Genomic DNA, 17,605 nt, shown 5'->3' with positions numbered 1-17,605 from the left:
TTTTGAAATTGTTTAATTGAACCAATTAAACCTCCATCCACACCCTGAAGTATATCATTTTACCTGTTAAACCTGGAGTGGAATGGCCCTCCAGGGTCATGATTGGACAGCCCTGCTTTACAGTGTAAGGCCCTTTCAATAATTCACTACCCTCAATATATAAGATTTTGTTAGGTGCAAGTCAGATAGCGAAATAAAGTCATAGGTCAGAATACTGTTCTGTAGTTAAAGTCATAGTTGCTTTTGGTGTTCTGCCTTATAACAAGAAAAACATGAATGCAAATGCTACTGCCTATATGACTATACCACTTTATACCCGATTCTACTATAAAAGGCCACCCTATATTAAGGAGAAGTTTTCCAGCAGCACAAATAATTACTGTGATACTCAACAAGGCATTACCTAAATTAATTTAGGTGTACATGTATGTGAGATTTTGACTTATTGGCAGGACCTTTAGTTCACACTGTTTGCTGGCATCTTGCCATTGCTTTTTTACATGGCATTTTGCCATTGCTTTTTTACAGCACACAGTTGTGCCTCCCTGTTTTTCAACATGTTTACCGAAGGTCTAACACTGAGTTTTTTTAATATGAACATATTTGTTTTATTAGTGTCTGCTGTAAATCGTGTTTGTTGGGGGGGCGTGGGGGGGGGGGGGGGGAGATGTAAGGATGGCAGGGATGTGGTTAAATCTGTCCCTGCCAGCAATCACAGGTGTGGCCATTCCGCAATTAGGTAATTGATGCTAACTGGAGAGTGGCCACATGTACAAAAAGGAAAATCATTTGTTTGGGGGGAGATTGGTGAGTCTGCACACTGTGTGTTGTTGGTAAATGTTTAGTAACTTGATCAGTGAAGGCAGAAAGACAAAACTGACAAACTAGCAGAGGTGACTGCAAGCTGAAGGGGCTCATTCGATGGGCTTGCTTGGAGGTTGGGCACCACAAAGAAGAGTGCCCATATGAAGACCCCTGCTTTATGATGGCATATGCAAGGAATGAGGTGGGGTCCCCGGACGAGTTGCTCCCCCTTAAAGCCCAAGACCAGTACCCGAAAGTCAGAGACGGGCCCCTCTGCTTCCCAAGCCATCTGGAGCAGGTGCTGCCTGCCCGAGTGCCAGAGAGGGAGGTGCTGCCTGCCCCAGTGCCAGAGAGAGAGGTGCTGCCTGCCCCAGTGCCAGAGAGAGAGGTGCTGCCTGCCCCAGTGCCAGAAAGGGTGGTGCTGTCTGCCCCAGTGCCAGAGAGAGAGGTGCTGCCTGCCCCAGTGCCAGAGAGAGAGGTGCTGCCTGCCCCAGTGCCAGAAAGGGTGGTGCTGTCTGCCCCAGTGCCAGAGAGAGAGGTGCTGCCTGCCCCAGTGCCAGATAGGGTGCTGTCTGCCCGAGTGTATGTTTTTTACGTATTCTTCTGAATTTCATTCCTAAAGATAGGAAGTGACAATGCATTGAATTGATTGTTTGAATGTTTTTTTTTTTGTTGACAACCTGGGCTTGGCAGCCCATATTGTAGCATACAATTATACTGAATTGCAATGAAACTTGATTATGTCATTCTTTGGTGCAAGTTATAGCAATCTGGGGATGTGTTTAGATAAGCATTAACTCATTTGTGATGAAACTTATCAGAAACAAGTTATCAGAAGGAAATGTCTGTCGTCACATTGCACCTGTCTGTTGGGGTTTGGCAGCACAGCAACAGTATTTGTTTAACATAATAAAATTGTTACTTCAGGTGAACTTTTATTTCTGGCTCCAGAAACAGGAAATAGAAGATTGTTATCTACGTAAAAATGTACTCATGTTCTCCTGTGCATTTTAATCTGGATGAATTTTATCAAGTTAACTAAACAAGCAGTATATTTTGAAATATGAGGGATCCTTTTCAGTACAATATAGCCTCACATGTAACAGCATACGCACCTCCAGAAACCTGAAGGCATCTGTTTTCTGTCAACTCCTGAAACAACATGTTGGTTGTGCCTTTTCAAAGCATAATTAAAATTGTTTTGATGATGTTATACTAATTCTACGGTTGGGGGAGGGGGGCGGTTGTCAACTGGACAGAAATGATCTCATATAATAATTTGCTTGAGAGGTTTTCTAATGTCAATGGTCTTTACCCTCACATTCTGTGCCGTACATAGGAAACTGTATGGGGTCGGGTGGGTCCCTGTTAAACAGGAAGTGAATAAGGAGAGGACACAAAGGATAGGATTTAAAATACTAAAGTTACAAATGCTATGTCAGTTGTAGTCCTTTTGGAACTGTCCATTGATACTGTCTATAAATCTGCTCAGAAAATGTGTATATTCTTGCAATATCTACAGCAGATCTTTTTTATCCCCACTGCGTATTATAGTTGAAATGCTCCCTCTAGTGGCACTGATCATTACAATGCTTTCTTGTAGCCAATGGAAAAATCCACCCCAACTACACAGTACTTAAAAGTACATTTCAAAAACTATTAAAATCACAACAAAAGATGATATAAATGTATGCCACCCCTGTGTAGGACTGACTTTGTGCCTCTGAAAAAAATGAAGACATTGGTAAAGAATTCTCTTTTAAACTACCAATAAGGTCAAAAACTTGTTCTTTCCCCTGGCAAAGTCATCCCTAACTAATTCATTCTGAGCCCACTAGAGTGTCATGATGCTTTCCTTGCCTGCCAGTGAAAATGGAGGTGCATTGTAAGGTTTATTGCTAGAAGAAAATAACATTAAAAACTGTACACAATTGAGTACAAGACATAATGAAGGTTAATCCAGGTTCTAATTTGGGTTACAATACACTCAGTGCAATTTACAGAATAATAACATTAAAGCTGGGTCCAAATCAAAACTTTGACAACCCGCTAATCACACTTAACAAAACTGTATTTAATAGTGTTTTCTTTTTCTGAGTAGAAGAAATAGATACTTACAAAAAAAAAGAAAAAGCTATTAAATAAGTGCGATTAGCAGATTGTCAAAGTATTGATTTGGTCCGGGCCTAAGTCAGTTACTCTTTACAAGATAAATTAAATGTGCCATGCATACAAATACACAATTACATAGTGCAATATATTTCAGAATAAGTTTCACAAGTGTAAACCAGTACATCTAAATGTACCAGTTTAGTTAAAATACCTGAAATAAATAGGGGTTGGAAATAGGCATAGAAACACCTACCAAATGGGTGTACCATGGATGGTGGGTCAGTAAGGTGTTAAACTTGTACAGGAGGCATACAAGAGCATTCCTCATTAGTTAGCGTGAAGATTACATTCTTTTTTTAAAATCGATTCCATTTGCAAAATAAATTAATAAGTCATGTGAGGGACAGGCCATTTACAAAAAAGTGTGTGCTAGATATGAAAACATGTTACTTTATTTTTTCCAACTCCAGTATTAAAATATTTTAAGCTAAAGTCTTCTGAACAAAAAAGATGTATCTTAAAATCCATAAATACCATTGATTTGAGTTTAAACATATCTCTACTCATAATTATTATATTATGGTTTCTAATAATTGAAAAATTACAGAGTAACCTGTACAGCAAAAATGTTTAATAACTCTGAAGGGTGCATTTTCTTCATACATGGGGGCCAATTAAATGCTGACAGAAGGGGTTCGACCCTTCTTGATTTTGAGATACCCTATCTGGCTGATTATAGGGTCCAAGAAACTGTTCAGAAGCCCAAAGATGAAGAGCACATGATTGATGGCTTCAGGCACTGCTTGAGTATTTATCATCTCTGGGAAAAAGCAATACCAGAATCCAAGGACATAGTATGGAGTCCAGCAAAGGATGAAGGTGCCCATCAGTACAATGGTCATCCGTAAGGTTTTCATCCGGACTTTGGGAGTGTTATCTCTTGTACATCTCAATGTTGCATGTTTACAATGCACTGCAAATGAAACATTGAAGTTGTTTGTTTTCCCACTTATATATCAGATATACAGCGAAGTAAAGGAAAGTACAGTTACTGTGTCTGTTCATACTACTCTTTTGTCAAAAATGGGGAGGGAGAGAGATATAACCAGAATAAGGGTTAATACCATTGTAATATAAATGTGTACACTGACATTAGGAACTGGAGGGGTGGGGTAAGGGTTGAGAAGAGCGTATCTGGGTAGTCTCTGATCTTTGGCATCATGCATGTTACATATGCAATGGGATATAGAAACAAAATAAATTCAATGACAAACATGTCAACTAAAGTCGTTCTCCATGTATTTAATGCTGAAATTAGTTTTCTGTTTTTATACTTGTATATCACTGGGTTATGTGTACTTCCCTAAGTGGTAAAATGTGAATGAATTTTCCATGTTTTACTTTTTTCCTTGCTTACCTACAGTAACTTACAGCCATGTACACCTCGGCACCATAGTTACCATAGGTTTTGGGGCTTTATTGTGGTTTCCTATTTTTTTTTAATGATATTTAGGATAGCCCTGTTGTCCATATTAAACAACAATTATGTTTAAGAGAGTTTATTAATATACTTACTGTCTCCTGTATTTACTTTTCTGGAAACAGTAACAAGTATGCATGTGTAACAGAAGACCATGACAACGAAGGGCACTAGGAAGAGCCAGGTGAAGGTGAAGAGAAAATAAGCCTTTTCCTGCCATGGTTCAGTGAAGCTGCCGTGGGTCACACACTGAGTGAAAGGTTCTGGATGGGAGATTGAGACTGTGTGGAAGAGGAAAAGCTGCAAAAAAACAAAAAAACACAGGACTGTATTTCCTTTAAAATTGAGTAACTATTTCAATTAGAGGACATATCCTTTACTAAGTATGATGTATTTAATGCAACTCGTAGGTAATGATTCTACCTTGGTAACTGGAGTACACATGTTAAAGTGGAACTCTCAGATACAATATCATTTTTGAAAACAATACGATGGTTATAAAGCAGAACAAAAAGATGCCTCTGAAAACTTATTCAGGTATGTATTTCATAAAGCAAGTCAGAACACCATACAGTTTTGTGTAATCAGATACACATTTCTTCTGATACCTGAACTAAGAGAAATGTACTTTACATTCATAACCCCTATGAATTGCATTCCAGAAAAAGTGGTATAGAAAATGAAATGATTCAATATATATATGGAATGAAAATTGTAGCCGTTCAGTTCATCTGAGTAACAGTATGTCAGGAAGGCTTCAGAGTGAGATGAAGCTGTAGCTGAAACAATGAGCAAACAAGGCCAAAAAGGAGGTATGGAATATAGCAAACTTAGACCAAGAAATTGAATTTTATTATGAAACTAAACATACTTTTTTATCTCTGGATTTGCATGCTATTTATATGTTTTGGGCATTTTTAATACATATACTAGCATTATTTTACCTTTGTGGAACTTCTGCAATGAGGCGAGTATACAAATGACCTTTAAAGATATGCACAGGCATTGTCTTCCCTTTTGAGTCTGTTCAAGATTTACATTGTAAATCTTTAACAGACTCAATGTTTACTGTATAATTGTGCAAACTGGTTCGCAAGCTTATATTTAGTTAAACACTTTGAAAACTATTTTGGTTTAATATATTACTACTAATAGCTGTCACAATTTAATTGTGCTGTATGAATTGCATGCAGTTGAACATTGAAAGTAGTTAAATAGTAAGTACTGTAGCTTCAAATATCATTTGAATTTCTTTTTTGCACCTCCTTTACTATTTTATGGTGTCTGCAAACATTCAGAATGGTTTCTCTGACATTGAGTTATCACTTTTTTAAATATCAGCCTTAACCTGACTGTGCTGCTTTGAGCCTTTTCAAAGTATCCCAAGTGCAAAGGCTGGACATTCCATTCAAATCACAAGACAATGTGACCTTTCTACTCTGAATCTGCATTTATAGCAACACAGAGTAGGCAGACCAGGTAATGTACAAAAATAAATAAAAGTGCCATTTGGAGCTACTTGCTCTTAAGGTATTGGTACAGTATTGGGATGTGACAAAGCTTACCAAAGTTTGAGAGGGTTTTTACTGTTTGTGCCCGGCTTATCAGGTGCTTCCATTATGGAAACAAGTTGTCTGCTTGCATAAGGCTTGTATTTGTGAGGTGTACACAGTCAAAATCCATCAAATGTCTTTCTTGAAACAACTCAGTTGGGAAAAGGTACTGTCAGATTGTGTCCTTCATCACTGAGTGTAAGCAGCCTGATTCATTCAGTGATGTGACACTGGCCTTCATAAAACACCTGTGCACCAGTTCAACGGTAGTTCAAAGTAAAGGAAACATGCCAGGGCTTCCTTCAAATACTCCGCATGCTTTTACAAAACCCCAACTTCAGTGTTTTCATTGTTTTCAGAAATTACCTGAGGTAAAAAATAAATAAAAAATCTGTTAACATGCCACTTGGTATGGGTATGAAATATCACTGTTATTTGAACTAATGTAGTCTTTTTGTTTAGATTTTAACTAATGTAATCTTTTTGTTTAGATTTTAACAAATGTAGTCTTTTTGTTTAGATGTGTACAGCATTTCTGTTTCAGTCATTCCATCATGGTTACTTGTTAAAGCTCAGAAGTTTAAAATCCCCCCTTGTGGCCTCAGTCATCTCTTGAAGTTAAGTGGGTACACTGCAGTGTAATCATTAACCCGTCTCCAGTGGATATATAAGAAATAAATCAGTAATAAATACCTCTTAGAACAAATATAAAATTTCTTGCTCCACTGAAGGACACACTCATGTGTACCAGTTTACTTAGAGACAACACATGTAAGAGTTCTTTAGAAGCTCTTTAGAAACGTTTAACTTTTTTTTTTAAATTCTCCAGGATGTGATGACTGAAACAAAAAATGATATTCGAAGCGATTCTAAAAAATAACAATACATTCAGTTAGACAACTGATATTTCATAACTCAAAAAGATTTAAAAAAAAAAAAAAAAGTTTCATTTTGTTTGTCAAATATCTAGGACACACAGTGACTGGATATTCTAAAGGCTGCTGGGAGAAGTTTTTTTTTCTTCTATATTTCTTTGACCCTGCAAGCTAAAAACACTTACTGTACAAACAGTCTTGTGCAGTTTTTAATTACCAGGACAGGCAATTGGTCAGCTTAGAAAATAAAAATCATTCATACAGCTCATATATTTAAAACATTGAATATTCATTCTACTCAAGTCACAAAAACATGTATTTATTTATCTTATGTCTGAACTTGTTTTATAAATAAAAAAGCAGCTGCCTTCATTTGTTATTTACATCTTCAGTGGAATGAGTTATTGCTTCCACAATGCTTCAACGATCTCAGTAACTACACAGGATTACTCCCACCCATTATTGTACATTAACAAATACAATATGAAATATGGGTTCTATCACAAGATGCTGTGTGTCTGGTGTCATTTATATTTCAAGATATAGTAATAACAGGGAATAGTAAATGACAATGTGTGTACAATTATGTTAAGAAAAAACAACAGAAAACAAACAAGAGATATATGATGGGGGAAAAACAAAGGACCTTTGATTGGTTTAAAGCACACAATTAGTGTATATATGTTTTTGTCCGCGGTTTGCTACATATTATGGTGATACTATAGGAACAGGTGTTTCCCTATTGGAAAAAAAAAGCATATTGGATACCATTTTGTTAAATATATTGACATATGGTGCAATTTGTATATCACACTCAACACAGCTTTGAGGAAACGTTTGGCCATCACCTTATATAATTAACTAATTTTGCTTCATATGAAATCTGCTAAATAATGTTTCGTTAACATATTGGATTACATACCGCGATGTAGTTTTCTATATACTTAACGAAAATCTGACAATTGTAAAATGTGACATTTTGAAATCTGACCTGAAATACCGCACTACTATTATGTCTTCTGGTAGACTTTTGCGATTTCATTTAGTATTTTCTTTGATTACATGATGTTAAGTAAAATATCTAAATTATATCTAAATCCTAAAATGATAAGTGATGCAAAACTTTTGGCCATAACTGTACAGTATATTATTGTCTCTACGCTTATAACAATATTTATGATTTATCGTGGTGAAGAATATTTTATATGAATAAAAAAAAACTCACCTGAGGGACGGCGAACACAGTACTCAGTACCCACGCTACTGTCAAAATAATTGTATTCCTTTGATTAGCACTTCCAATTCCGAGGGGATGCAATATGACACAGTACCGGTCAATGCTAATTACCACAGTAACGAAAGCACAGGAGTACATAGCGACCAACTTCAGGAACATTAAGAATTTGCAGGCAATATTACCCGCATTCCACTGGACTGTTGTGTTCCATACTGCGTCCAAAGGCATCACAACACCGGTGACTAGTAGGTCTGCACAGCACAGGTTAAATATTAGCATCCTAATGTGGCTTTTCTTCCCTCTGTGGTTCCTCAAAGTTGAGAAGAGAACTGCTAAGTTTAAAAAGGCAGAAATTACAAACAAGATAAACGTTACTGCCACCCGTATTTTTGAAGCGGTTGTAAAAGTCGGTAGCAGCAAGTTGTCTTTAAATGCGTCGACCAAACTGGTGTTGGTCGTATTCGTGCAGGACTCTTGCCGTTGAATAAAGGTGCTGTCACTACTGGGTATCATTGTAATGAAATGTTGAGTGGTCTTCATTGTTTTCTTATTGAAGATTGAGTGTGCGCCTGCACACAGAGCTCTAGTGATCTACCGACCTTGTCAGCGTCATGTAAATTCCAAATGATTCAAATTATTTACCCATATCCGAGTGGCGTGGTGCGTAACTTGGCACCGATTCATACATTGTGAAAAGGCAAGTTTAAAAAGGCACGTTTTATAGATACCCATTCATGCCTTTATGTCATTCTTTGACTAAATTCAAAGGACAGTCACCAGTCACCAGCTGTTTTTAAATTCTCTTCACCTATGGGAATCGAAATGCAAGAAGAAAAATGTAGTATATACGTTTGTTTTTTATATTAGAGACAAGTACATACACTTAAAGTATCGTATTATTTAAGACAGTTTAAAATACTAACAAAGGAGTAATGTCCAATGTGATGTTTCCTGTAATATGTTAGCAGTATAATAAAAGTATAATAAGGAAAAAAAGTGCTTTATAATAATTAAATGCTATGGCAGGAGGCTGTGTGGTCCAGTGGTTAAAGAAACGGGCTTGTAACCAGGAGGTCCCCGGTTCAAATCCCACCTCAGCCACTGACTCATTGTGTGACCCTGAGCAAGTCACTTAACCTCCTTGTGCTCCGTCTTTCGGGTGAGACGTAATTGTAAGTGACTCTGCAGCTGATGCATAGTTCACACACCCTAGTTTCTGTAAGTCGCCTTGGATAAAGGCGTCTGCTAAATAAACAAATAATAATAACAAATAAGAAGAAGAAGAAATAGACTTTTCCCTATTAATATATGAACAATAACCACTGCAAGGGGAATCTCCAGACCTACATCACCAGGGACCCTTTAATACCATCAGTCTAGATTTAAGTGCAATAAACTAGTAAAAGGGATTTTAAATCAGAAACAACCTCAGGAGTCTTTAACAGGTTTTGGCAATGGGTTTCATAAAGGCATCTCTTTCTCCCCAGGAGTGCAACATCTCTTGCACCTGCAACACACCAGAGTCCACAGAAATAAAAATACAACCCTGGATGTAGGAAGCAATTGAATCTGACGAACCTGTGCCTTTACAAGCCACTATAGACCATTACAGATTGTATATTTGTCTTTAATGGCTTTTTTTTTTTTACAAGCATCTACTGTTGTCCTACTGCTGCAAGTACAGAAAAGCATGCCAATCTGACATGGACAGTGACGTTTTGACAAGCAGGATTTGGGGAAGCTTTTTTCCCTACAGTGTACCTTTGCTGAATGTAATCAGACTGGATTACTACAGTACAAAGGTTAAATTATGGAAGAAAGAAGACAGCTTGACGAAGGCCATCTGGCTGGAATGTTGCTCTATTTTTAACTTTGTTCCTTTTTAAATAATAATAAAGAATGGAAATTTGATCTACAATCTATTAGTATGGTGTTGCACCTCTGCTTGCATCAAAGTAGAAAACCAAAACCAAAACATTCTATTTTAGTGTTAGCTCGAACATGATTGCGGGGTACTGTTACTGATAAATAAGGAGCACTCCCTTTGAGCCAGAACTGAACCAGTTCATTGTCGAGGGCTCTGTACTGTAGGCAGAACTGTCCTCTGGACGACATCTCATTGGCGTCTTTTGAAGAAAAGCAAGGTCTCAAGCAAGTTCAATAGAACACAGGCCAACCACTCTTGCCATCTTGCTCACTGTCCAGTTTGTTTACATCCCCCTAAGAGCTTTAACTTGGAAACTGCTTGCTAGCAAGTCGCACAGTAAGCCTAACATGCATGCTTCTGCAACTACTTGCAACAACAGGATGTTCCACACTAAATGGCATCATCAGACTTCGTTTGGCCTAGAAAGTGACATAATTTAAGAACAGGACAATGCTTTTTTATACTGAAAACATTTTACATAAAATTTGCATATCTGATCAGTTTATAACATACCAGTATTCTTAAATAATGGAATTTACAATCAACATATGTACCTGAATTGAATAATTTGAACAGAAGATTAAAATATATATGCTATTGTTTAACTATTTTACACAAATAATACAAAAGTGTCAACAAACTATATTCATGCAACTGAGTACCACCAAAAAACTGGAGGAGACCACAATGTCAAATGCCAGTTTTTTTTAATAGCTCTCTACCACAAAGGATGTGTAAATAATCGTATTGCTGTCTGAAATACGTTTTATCCAAATGCATACCCCAAAATAGAATAGTCTGTGATGTAACTTTAAAAAAAGGATGGTGAGTAAGTAGATTCAAGAAACTGCACAGAGTCCTTTTCTTCAGTCAGTTGTTATGTTTATTGAAATATGCAGGGAGTCTGGTCCCAGGTACAGGACACAGAATACTCGTTCTTACAATTGTTGCATGACATTAAATACCCTTCTGCATAGGTGTCTCTCTCCTCCTCTTTCTCTGACACTTAACCAATAGAAAAGGTACAACTCATTATCATGTTAACATATATTTCATTTAGTGTGAGTGTGAGTGTGTGTGTGTGTGTGTGTGTGTGTGTAGTCCAGTGTGACGACCTCTGAACTCAGTGCATTCCTCAAACCCCTGGTGCCCCAAAAAGGTCCATACATCTGGTTTTTGTCATCTTCTCTCCGTTTTGCCTTAGACCCTTCAAGTCCTAGTGGTATTATCTCTTACTCTCCCTGTGAACCTCTTGGTCCAACGGCAGTCCCTGGGAGCCTTTTAGCCCCTTTATGCTTTGTATTCCTAAAAGTCTTAGAGCCTAGCCCCTCCTGGTCCACAGCACCAATATCTTGTTAGCTTGCAGTCAATGTTGGACAAGAAGCTTGTAGACACAAGGTCTCTTATCAATTGTTAGCAGTACATGCAATTTTAACCAAACAGTCTGCTATCTGCAATATTAGTTTCTTTTCAGAAAAGAACACCAGTATAGCTCTGCCAGTCCACATGCGTAGCAAACTGCTAATCAATTCTCAATCCATGTTTTCCAACAGTCTGATCCAAAATGTTCCTCACAGTGATGTCCCATAACCTCCCATATTTCTAAATATCTTTATTTTGCACTTATTTCTTACTTTTCTTTTAATATATATATATATATATATATATATATATATATATATAGAGAGAGAGAGAGAGAGAGAGAGAGAGAGAGAGAGAGAGAGAGTTATGTGCCCTGTTCTATGAATATTATGATGTTTGAAATAATAATACAAAAAATCAATATTTAATGTCGAGGGAAATTACTGTAGATTGCCCCACTGATATATATATATATATATATATATATATATATATATATATATATATATATATATATATATATATATATATATACATGAATAAATAGTTTAATTATGACACACCATTTGTTTAAGAATTATTATTTATCTGAAAGGAATACAATTCTGTACAGTTACTTCTGTACAGTTACAGAGTTACAGTTATGTAGAAGAAAAATAGGCTCCTTGGTAAATCTGTGAAATGATAATAGGTCATGAGGGTCATCAAGAATAGGCCATCCTCTGTCTTCACCTTTCTTAAGATATGAGTAGAACTGATGATCAGATCTGAAAACAATTCTGTACAGTCATTTCTCAAGGCAAACTTGTAAAACAGATGCCCTCCATCATTCACAAGGCACAGTGCAGATGTTTTGATTGTGTTGTCTATGTAAAGAAACCGACTGCAGACTTCAGAAATGGTACAGTATGTACTGTAATACTGCAGCAAACCCTACTGAGCATGTTGACATGTTGGCATTTTAGATTTGCATACCAGAAAGCCTTAAAAGATTACAAGTAACCTATTACATGAATTGAGTTTCAAAACCATTTTAATATGTAGCTATAAAGGTAAAGGGCATGTGGGAGTAGATGGACATCTGCAGCTGTTGTGCGGATTTCATTCTGGGAGCCAGGACTTTGTTACACATGACTGGGTTTGTTCAAACACTGTGTACAAATTGTGTTGACTTATTAAAGGAGATTGTGGCACAGAGGGACATTAAAAAAATCAACTGCTGGTCTTTTTTTTCTAACCATGGCATTACCCATCCCAATAAAAGGTAAATTAGTCTCAATTTTGATATATACCCTTAGACAGAATTTTTTTTGGGAAAGGGCTGGGGGATTTATTTCTGTTTCAGCATTCAACTAACTTTACATGGAATTTACTTTCAATATTTTGTGAAGGGGTGGGGACAGTTTCATCCACCAGGTGAAATAATCGAGCAAGTTCAATACGAACTGATGGCATGGCTTGCAAACAGATTGTTATTTAACCAAGTGTACTACATACACATGCATCATGTTTTACAAGAAAAACACAAGTTTACTGCAATGTGTGTTTCTTTCAAAACTTGACAATTGAGACTCTTATAATGTGCGGAAGTACACAACATGCAAGAGTTATTTTGTTAGCTAGCCTATAATCACTTTAAAGAGCAATTTAATATGGGTATGAAATATTTAACCAAATGTATTCTTTTTCTTGTTTAGCTACGGTACACTAAACATCATTTTTTGTTGCAGCCGTCACATCCTGGTGATTTCTTAACAACACCCAGATGTTAAGAGCACCCATATGGCTCTCAAACATGTCTTATCCCTATGTATAGCTGGATCGGACCATTAACCTGTCCCTGCAATACATCTACCCCTATGGGTAGTAAATCCCGGTACAGTGAAAAAAATTGAACAAATGTGGCATTTCTTACATCCACTAGGGGCAGAGCATTTCAGGGAAATAGATAAATAGTAACCTTCTGGTGCACAAGCTTAACTTAAAGATAAGACATTAGGATGCTTTCACCAAGATGTAATCACTGTGATGCCCATTCTGGGCACACAACTTCGAACATTAGCCATAATTGAACCCAGACCTCTGTAGTGAAATTGGACAGACATTTATTTTATCCCACCCTCCCAAAGGTTTGCTTACTATTTCCAATTGTAACAGTTATAAAAAAAAGTTATAAAACAGTATGTATATTTATTTTAAAATAGATTCCTTCAAATTACCTTCAACTCTGCCAGCCCCACCGACTCTATAGAGACAGAGAGTAAGTAGGACTGACAGATTTGAAAGGTCACATTGTCCCATGATTTAAGTGGAATGAAAAAAGCATTTTAAGTATATTCACACAAATCCTCATGTTGCCACTATACAAAACTGAATTGAAATATGTTTTGCTTCTTTAAGAAGATCATACTTCACTATGTGGCGAAAATAAAGTAGATCATAAAATTTTCATCTTCTTGGGCATGCGTTACACGTCATGTGTGCACTCTCTCCTACTATACCTACCCAGAACTTTTTTCGCAATCCCATAAAGTGTACGTCTCATCAATCCCACATTGGGGAATTGGGGGTTAGCATTGTGAAATGTAACAGAAATCTCATTTACTATGTCAGATGCATACCATACAGAAGTTAGCAATACTGACCCAATCCAACCTCAGTTCAGCTCAGAGGCTTTGCAACCTGTGATGTCATGTTTTCTCATGGGGTAGAGGATTCTTAGTTCCCATAGAAGTTTAAGTTTAAGATATATATCTCCCCTTTAATTAGATTAATTACTCTACAGAATAATTTGCGGCTGGTAGCATGTATAACCACCTAATGCTGCCGATAGGTACTAAGGCTGCTTCCACCCTACCCGTGAAGAGCCATGAAAGACCCATTTTAGTTCCGAGTGTCAGGAAGGAATGGGAGCCTGTTGCTGGAAATGTCTTTAGGCAATGAACACAACCTGGTACTGCGATGAGGTCTGGTTTATTTTACAGTAGAGTGAACAAAAGGAAAAAACTATAATTAAATATTTTATTACAGAATTGAACGTGATTATTGAACACAGCCTTTTTAATGTTGATGTGTTGTTAATACCAAACCTGAACTATCAGTTTGACTCGAATTATTTTATGAAAGACGCTCACAGAACTATATCTTCAGAAACGAATGGAAGCATCAAGCCCGGGCACGTACTGTAATTCTATTCTACTTGCATCCCCGACTCTTGCTCTGACTCTTGCATCTCCTGCAAAGTCTGATGTGATCACATGGGCTCAGAGTGTTCACGTGATCAGACCCACTTGCAAAACCGGAATTAATTTGATCTCGTCATTCATTCACTGATTGTAATCTCCAACATTGACAGGTAAATCGCTTTTTTGTACATTTAATACGTTTACATTAATTGTTAAACCAATGGTGAGCCTGTGATTTTAGGGGGTGAAACAGGGTAGGCTATGTATGTCGCTCAGCAACGTTTATTTATGGAAGTCAACAGAGTAAGTTAGTAGTCAGATGAGATGGTAGAGGCCCGGGGATGAGTGAGTAAGCAGTCTGCAAATTTATTAAAACATAAACTGTTCATAATAATAATAATAATAATAATAATAATAATAATAATAATAATAATAATACATTTGGCATTCAGAAAAAGCAAAGGTGTGCACTGTGATCTTATACTTATTTTAGTGATCTAGGTAGGTACGAGAGGTTAGAGAAGCCCCCGTAACCAAAAACCACCGTGATCCCATAATCACAAATTACTAGCAGTATTGCGGTGTGTTTAAACGGGATACAGTACTATAATGCAATATTCAATAAAGCCATTATTTAATTTATTTAAAAAAGACAGTTGAATGTGTTTTGTAAAGGACTTCTTTGGCTTGCCAATGGGTGATATACGTGCATTTGTGACAAATGTAAATACTTATTTCTATTAATTATCTTTTTAAATTATGAAATGAGTCAACCTTGATGAAAATTCCAACAGTGGCTGCTGGCCAGTAGTAATTGGTTATAAGACACATTTTTGTGTACACATAACTGATTTGGTATACTTTGGCTCTGTAATACATAAAATATGAGAGATGATTTGATTGGCTGGTGCTTTCATATGCATGCTTGAACAAATTACTGCTGTTTCACAAGAAATGCAGTGACTATATTTGTACCATTTTAGATAACAGACCACTGCAGGATTTTACAACCTATTCTCTAAAATCACTGAGTTCTGCAATATATTTAACAAGACACATTGAAAGAAAGGAAAACTTTTGTTGGATTATATTTTTGCACAGTAATACTATAACAGTCTTGATTTGTTCTGTTTTATTTTGTTGTAACCATTTTGAAGAATTGCATTGAAGGAAAACAACATACCAGACTATGGCTGCAGATTCTATGGAAATTGATGATACTTTGTACAGGTAAGATTCCAGCTCTTTCTTAGGATAATTGGATTTACGACAGAAAGTATCATTAACCCTTTAAGGTACAATGAACATATGAGTCCCACAAATAGAATGAGGTTAACTTTCTTATTTTGCAACGAGGTGCACGAAACAGGGTTTAACATTTACGGACAGGTTGGCTGTGGTCATGCAAATACATATAGTCACTCTCAAATACATTTTAAGAAGAAACCGTTTGAACAACCGCTCAATTCCTTGAGAGGTTATTGTGAATACAAATGTAGGTAGCCTCTTGAGTCATTCATAAGCAAACAAAGTTGTACAATTATGCATTTTCAGTCCTTTAAAGTGAATCTATTACTGAAAGTTTACCCAATTTAAATTGGAATTATAGCTTTAAATGTGTCAATGCTGGATTCCACTTTTGTAGATGTAATAATGCCATATCTAGTATCATTTGATAAAATGTATTTAGTTGTGGTAGCCAGTTTAAAGCATACAAACAAGGATACGTTGATGTTTAATTCACTGATACAGTAGTCTCTGGATAAGAGAACATACCCTCGGGAACCAAGTGAAGTGTTCTCTTAAGCTCCATTCACACTGGCATGATCTACCCGGGTCAGAACCTACCCGGGCAGGACCCGGTGTAATACAGGTCGGGTACACAACTTCACACTGCTTTTAATAAAGCAGGGTTGACCTGGGTGACAGATGCAAGTAAACAATACGCGTATCAATGCCCCGGAAGCAGCTTGTTACAGATGCTTCCATCCAAGCTTCTCTTGAATGAACTGTCGGCCCAGATGTTGATTAGAACAAATGTTTCATCATCCCTGCAGCAATCTGGCTCATGGAGTGTCTCAATCAACGATAATATGGCTAAACAGAAACGTTCCTTGCAGAAGTGAAATGTAAGGTGGCTGGTTGTTATTGCGTCGAATCACGAACGGCCATCAAGCATTTTGTCTCGCTCAACCAGGGTCAAAGCGTGTCAACCCACATCCTGAGGTGGGCCACTGAGACTCCGGTTAACAATCGGTTTCAGACTACTTGGGATTTTGACCCAGTTCGCCAGGACCCGGGTCTGGACCCAGGTAGGAGTGTCAGGTTTGGGTCGGGTGTAGTTTGTATATTATAGTTTGGGCGTGGGTCGGGTCTGTGTGTTGTCAGTGAGAGTCGGGTCGGGTTCGGATTTGTTTGGTTGGGTTGGGTTCGGATAGGGTTTTAAATTTATGCCCGAGCAGACCCCTACTTTAAGCTAAGTTGACTACCAGACACAATATGAATCGATACATAAATAAATGTATATTACTTGTTATGACGCACGTGTATCAACATATGAAATGAACAAAATAAGTAAGAGAAAAGAAATAGGCAAGTGTATGTTAATAAACTATAATAAGAAAGTAAGAGAAATGAATGTTAATGAACTAACTGTCAAACTAAATTAACACAGCACCCCTACACACGTTAAAAAATGCAGCAGCAGCTCTAGATTCATTATGAATAGCTGTAATTTATTAAACATTTAAACTTTTAAAAATATATACTTTAAACATTAAAATAAAAAATAAAAACATTTTAAGATAGTGCTATTACTTATCTTTAAATAAATAGCTTTCTATAAATTAGCGCCTATATGTCCAGGGGTGTGCAAATCGTATCGCCGTTATACTTTGCCTGTCGGACAAGTAGTTTTTATTTATTAATTTTCCTTATTTTCCTTATGTTCGTCTGTTGCTAGAAAGACACGCAAGTTTCTGAAAACTGAATTGCAGTAGCACCAAAGCACAAACATTTTAAGAAGTGTTTACATCCCACCCCTATCACTTCTGATTGGCTACTGTGGGAA

At 37.0% G+C, this 17,605-nt stretch overlaps 2 protein-coding genes across 5 annotated transcripts in view; one reads left to right on the top strand and one right to left on the bottom strand.

Annotated features, from left to right (window-relative positions):
• Positions 1–2,700: 2,700 nt before the first annotated feature.
• Positions 2,701–8,613, bottom strand: LOC117420434 (gonadotropin-releasing hormone II receptor-like). Its single transcript, XM_034033882.3, has 3 exons — positions 8,050–8,613; positions 4,492–4,696; positions 2,701–3,889 (listed from the first exon to the last, which is right to left on the bottom strand). The coding sequence occupies exons 1-3, from the start codon at positions 8,599–8,601 to the stop codon at positions 3,591–3,593; spliced, it is 1,056 nt and encodes a 351-aa protein (XP_033889773.3). The 5' UTR covers positions 8,602–8,613; the 3' UTR covers positions 2,701–3,590.
• Positions 8,614–14,563: 5,950 nt separating this feature from the next.
• Positions 14,564–17,605, top strand: part of LOC117421264 (ubiquitin-like modifier-activating enzyme 6) — a 43,879-nt gene continuing 40,837 nt past the window's right edge. For 2 of the 4 annotated variants that reach the window (XM_034035427.3, XM_034035426.3), the window contains exons 1-2: positions 14,564–14,705; positions 15,693–15,765. In XM_034035427.3, coding sequence (XP_033891318.3) covers positions 15,725–15,765 — 41 coding nt within the window. In that variant the 5' untranslated portion in view covers positions 14,564–14,705; positions 15,693–15,724. Of the gene's footprint in view, positions 14,706–14,805; positions 14,885–15,692; positions 15,766–17,605 lie in introns of those variants that run through there. The other 2 variants (XM_059032022.1, XM_059032024.1) reach the window with 2 other exon arrangements.

Source organism: Acipenser ruthenus, chromosome 1, assembly GCF_902713425.1.
Source record: "Acipenser ruthenus chromosome 1, fAciRut3.2 maternal haplotype, whole genome shotgun sequence".
In the NCBI taxonomy this organism is placed as follows: Eukaryota; Metazoa; Chordata; class Actinopteri; order Acipenseriformes; family Acipenseridae; genus Acipenser; species Acipenser ruthenus.
This window is presented reverse-complemented; position numbering and strand designations above follow the sequence as displayed.

Coding starts and splice junctions, on each gene's coding strand:
- LOC117420434 (XM_034033882.3), bottom strand. CDS start 8,601: ATGAAGACCACTCAACATTTCATTACAATGATACCCAGTAGTGACAGC. Junction 4,697..8,049: donor CTGTGTTCGCCGTCCCTCAG/GTGAGTTTTTTT, acceptor GTTTTTTTGCAG/CTTTTCCTCTTCCACACAGT. Junction 3,890..4,491: donor AAAAGTAAATACAGGAGACA/GTAAGTATATTA, acceptor TTTCATTTGCAG/TGCATTGTAAACATGCAACA.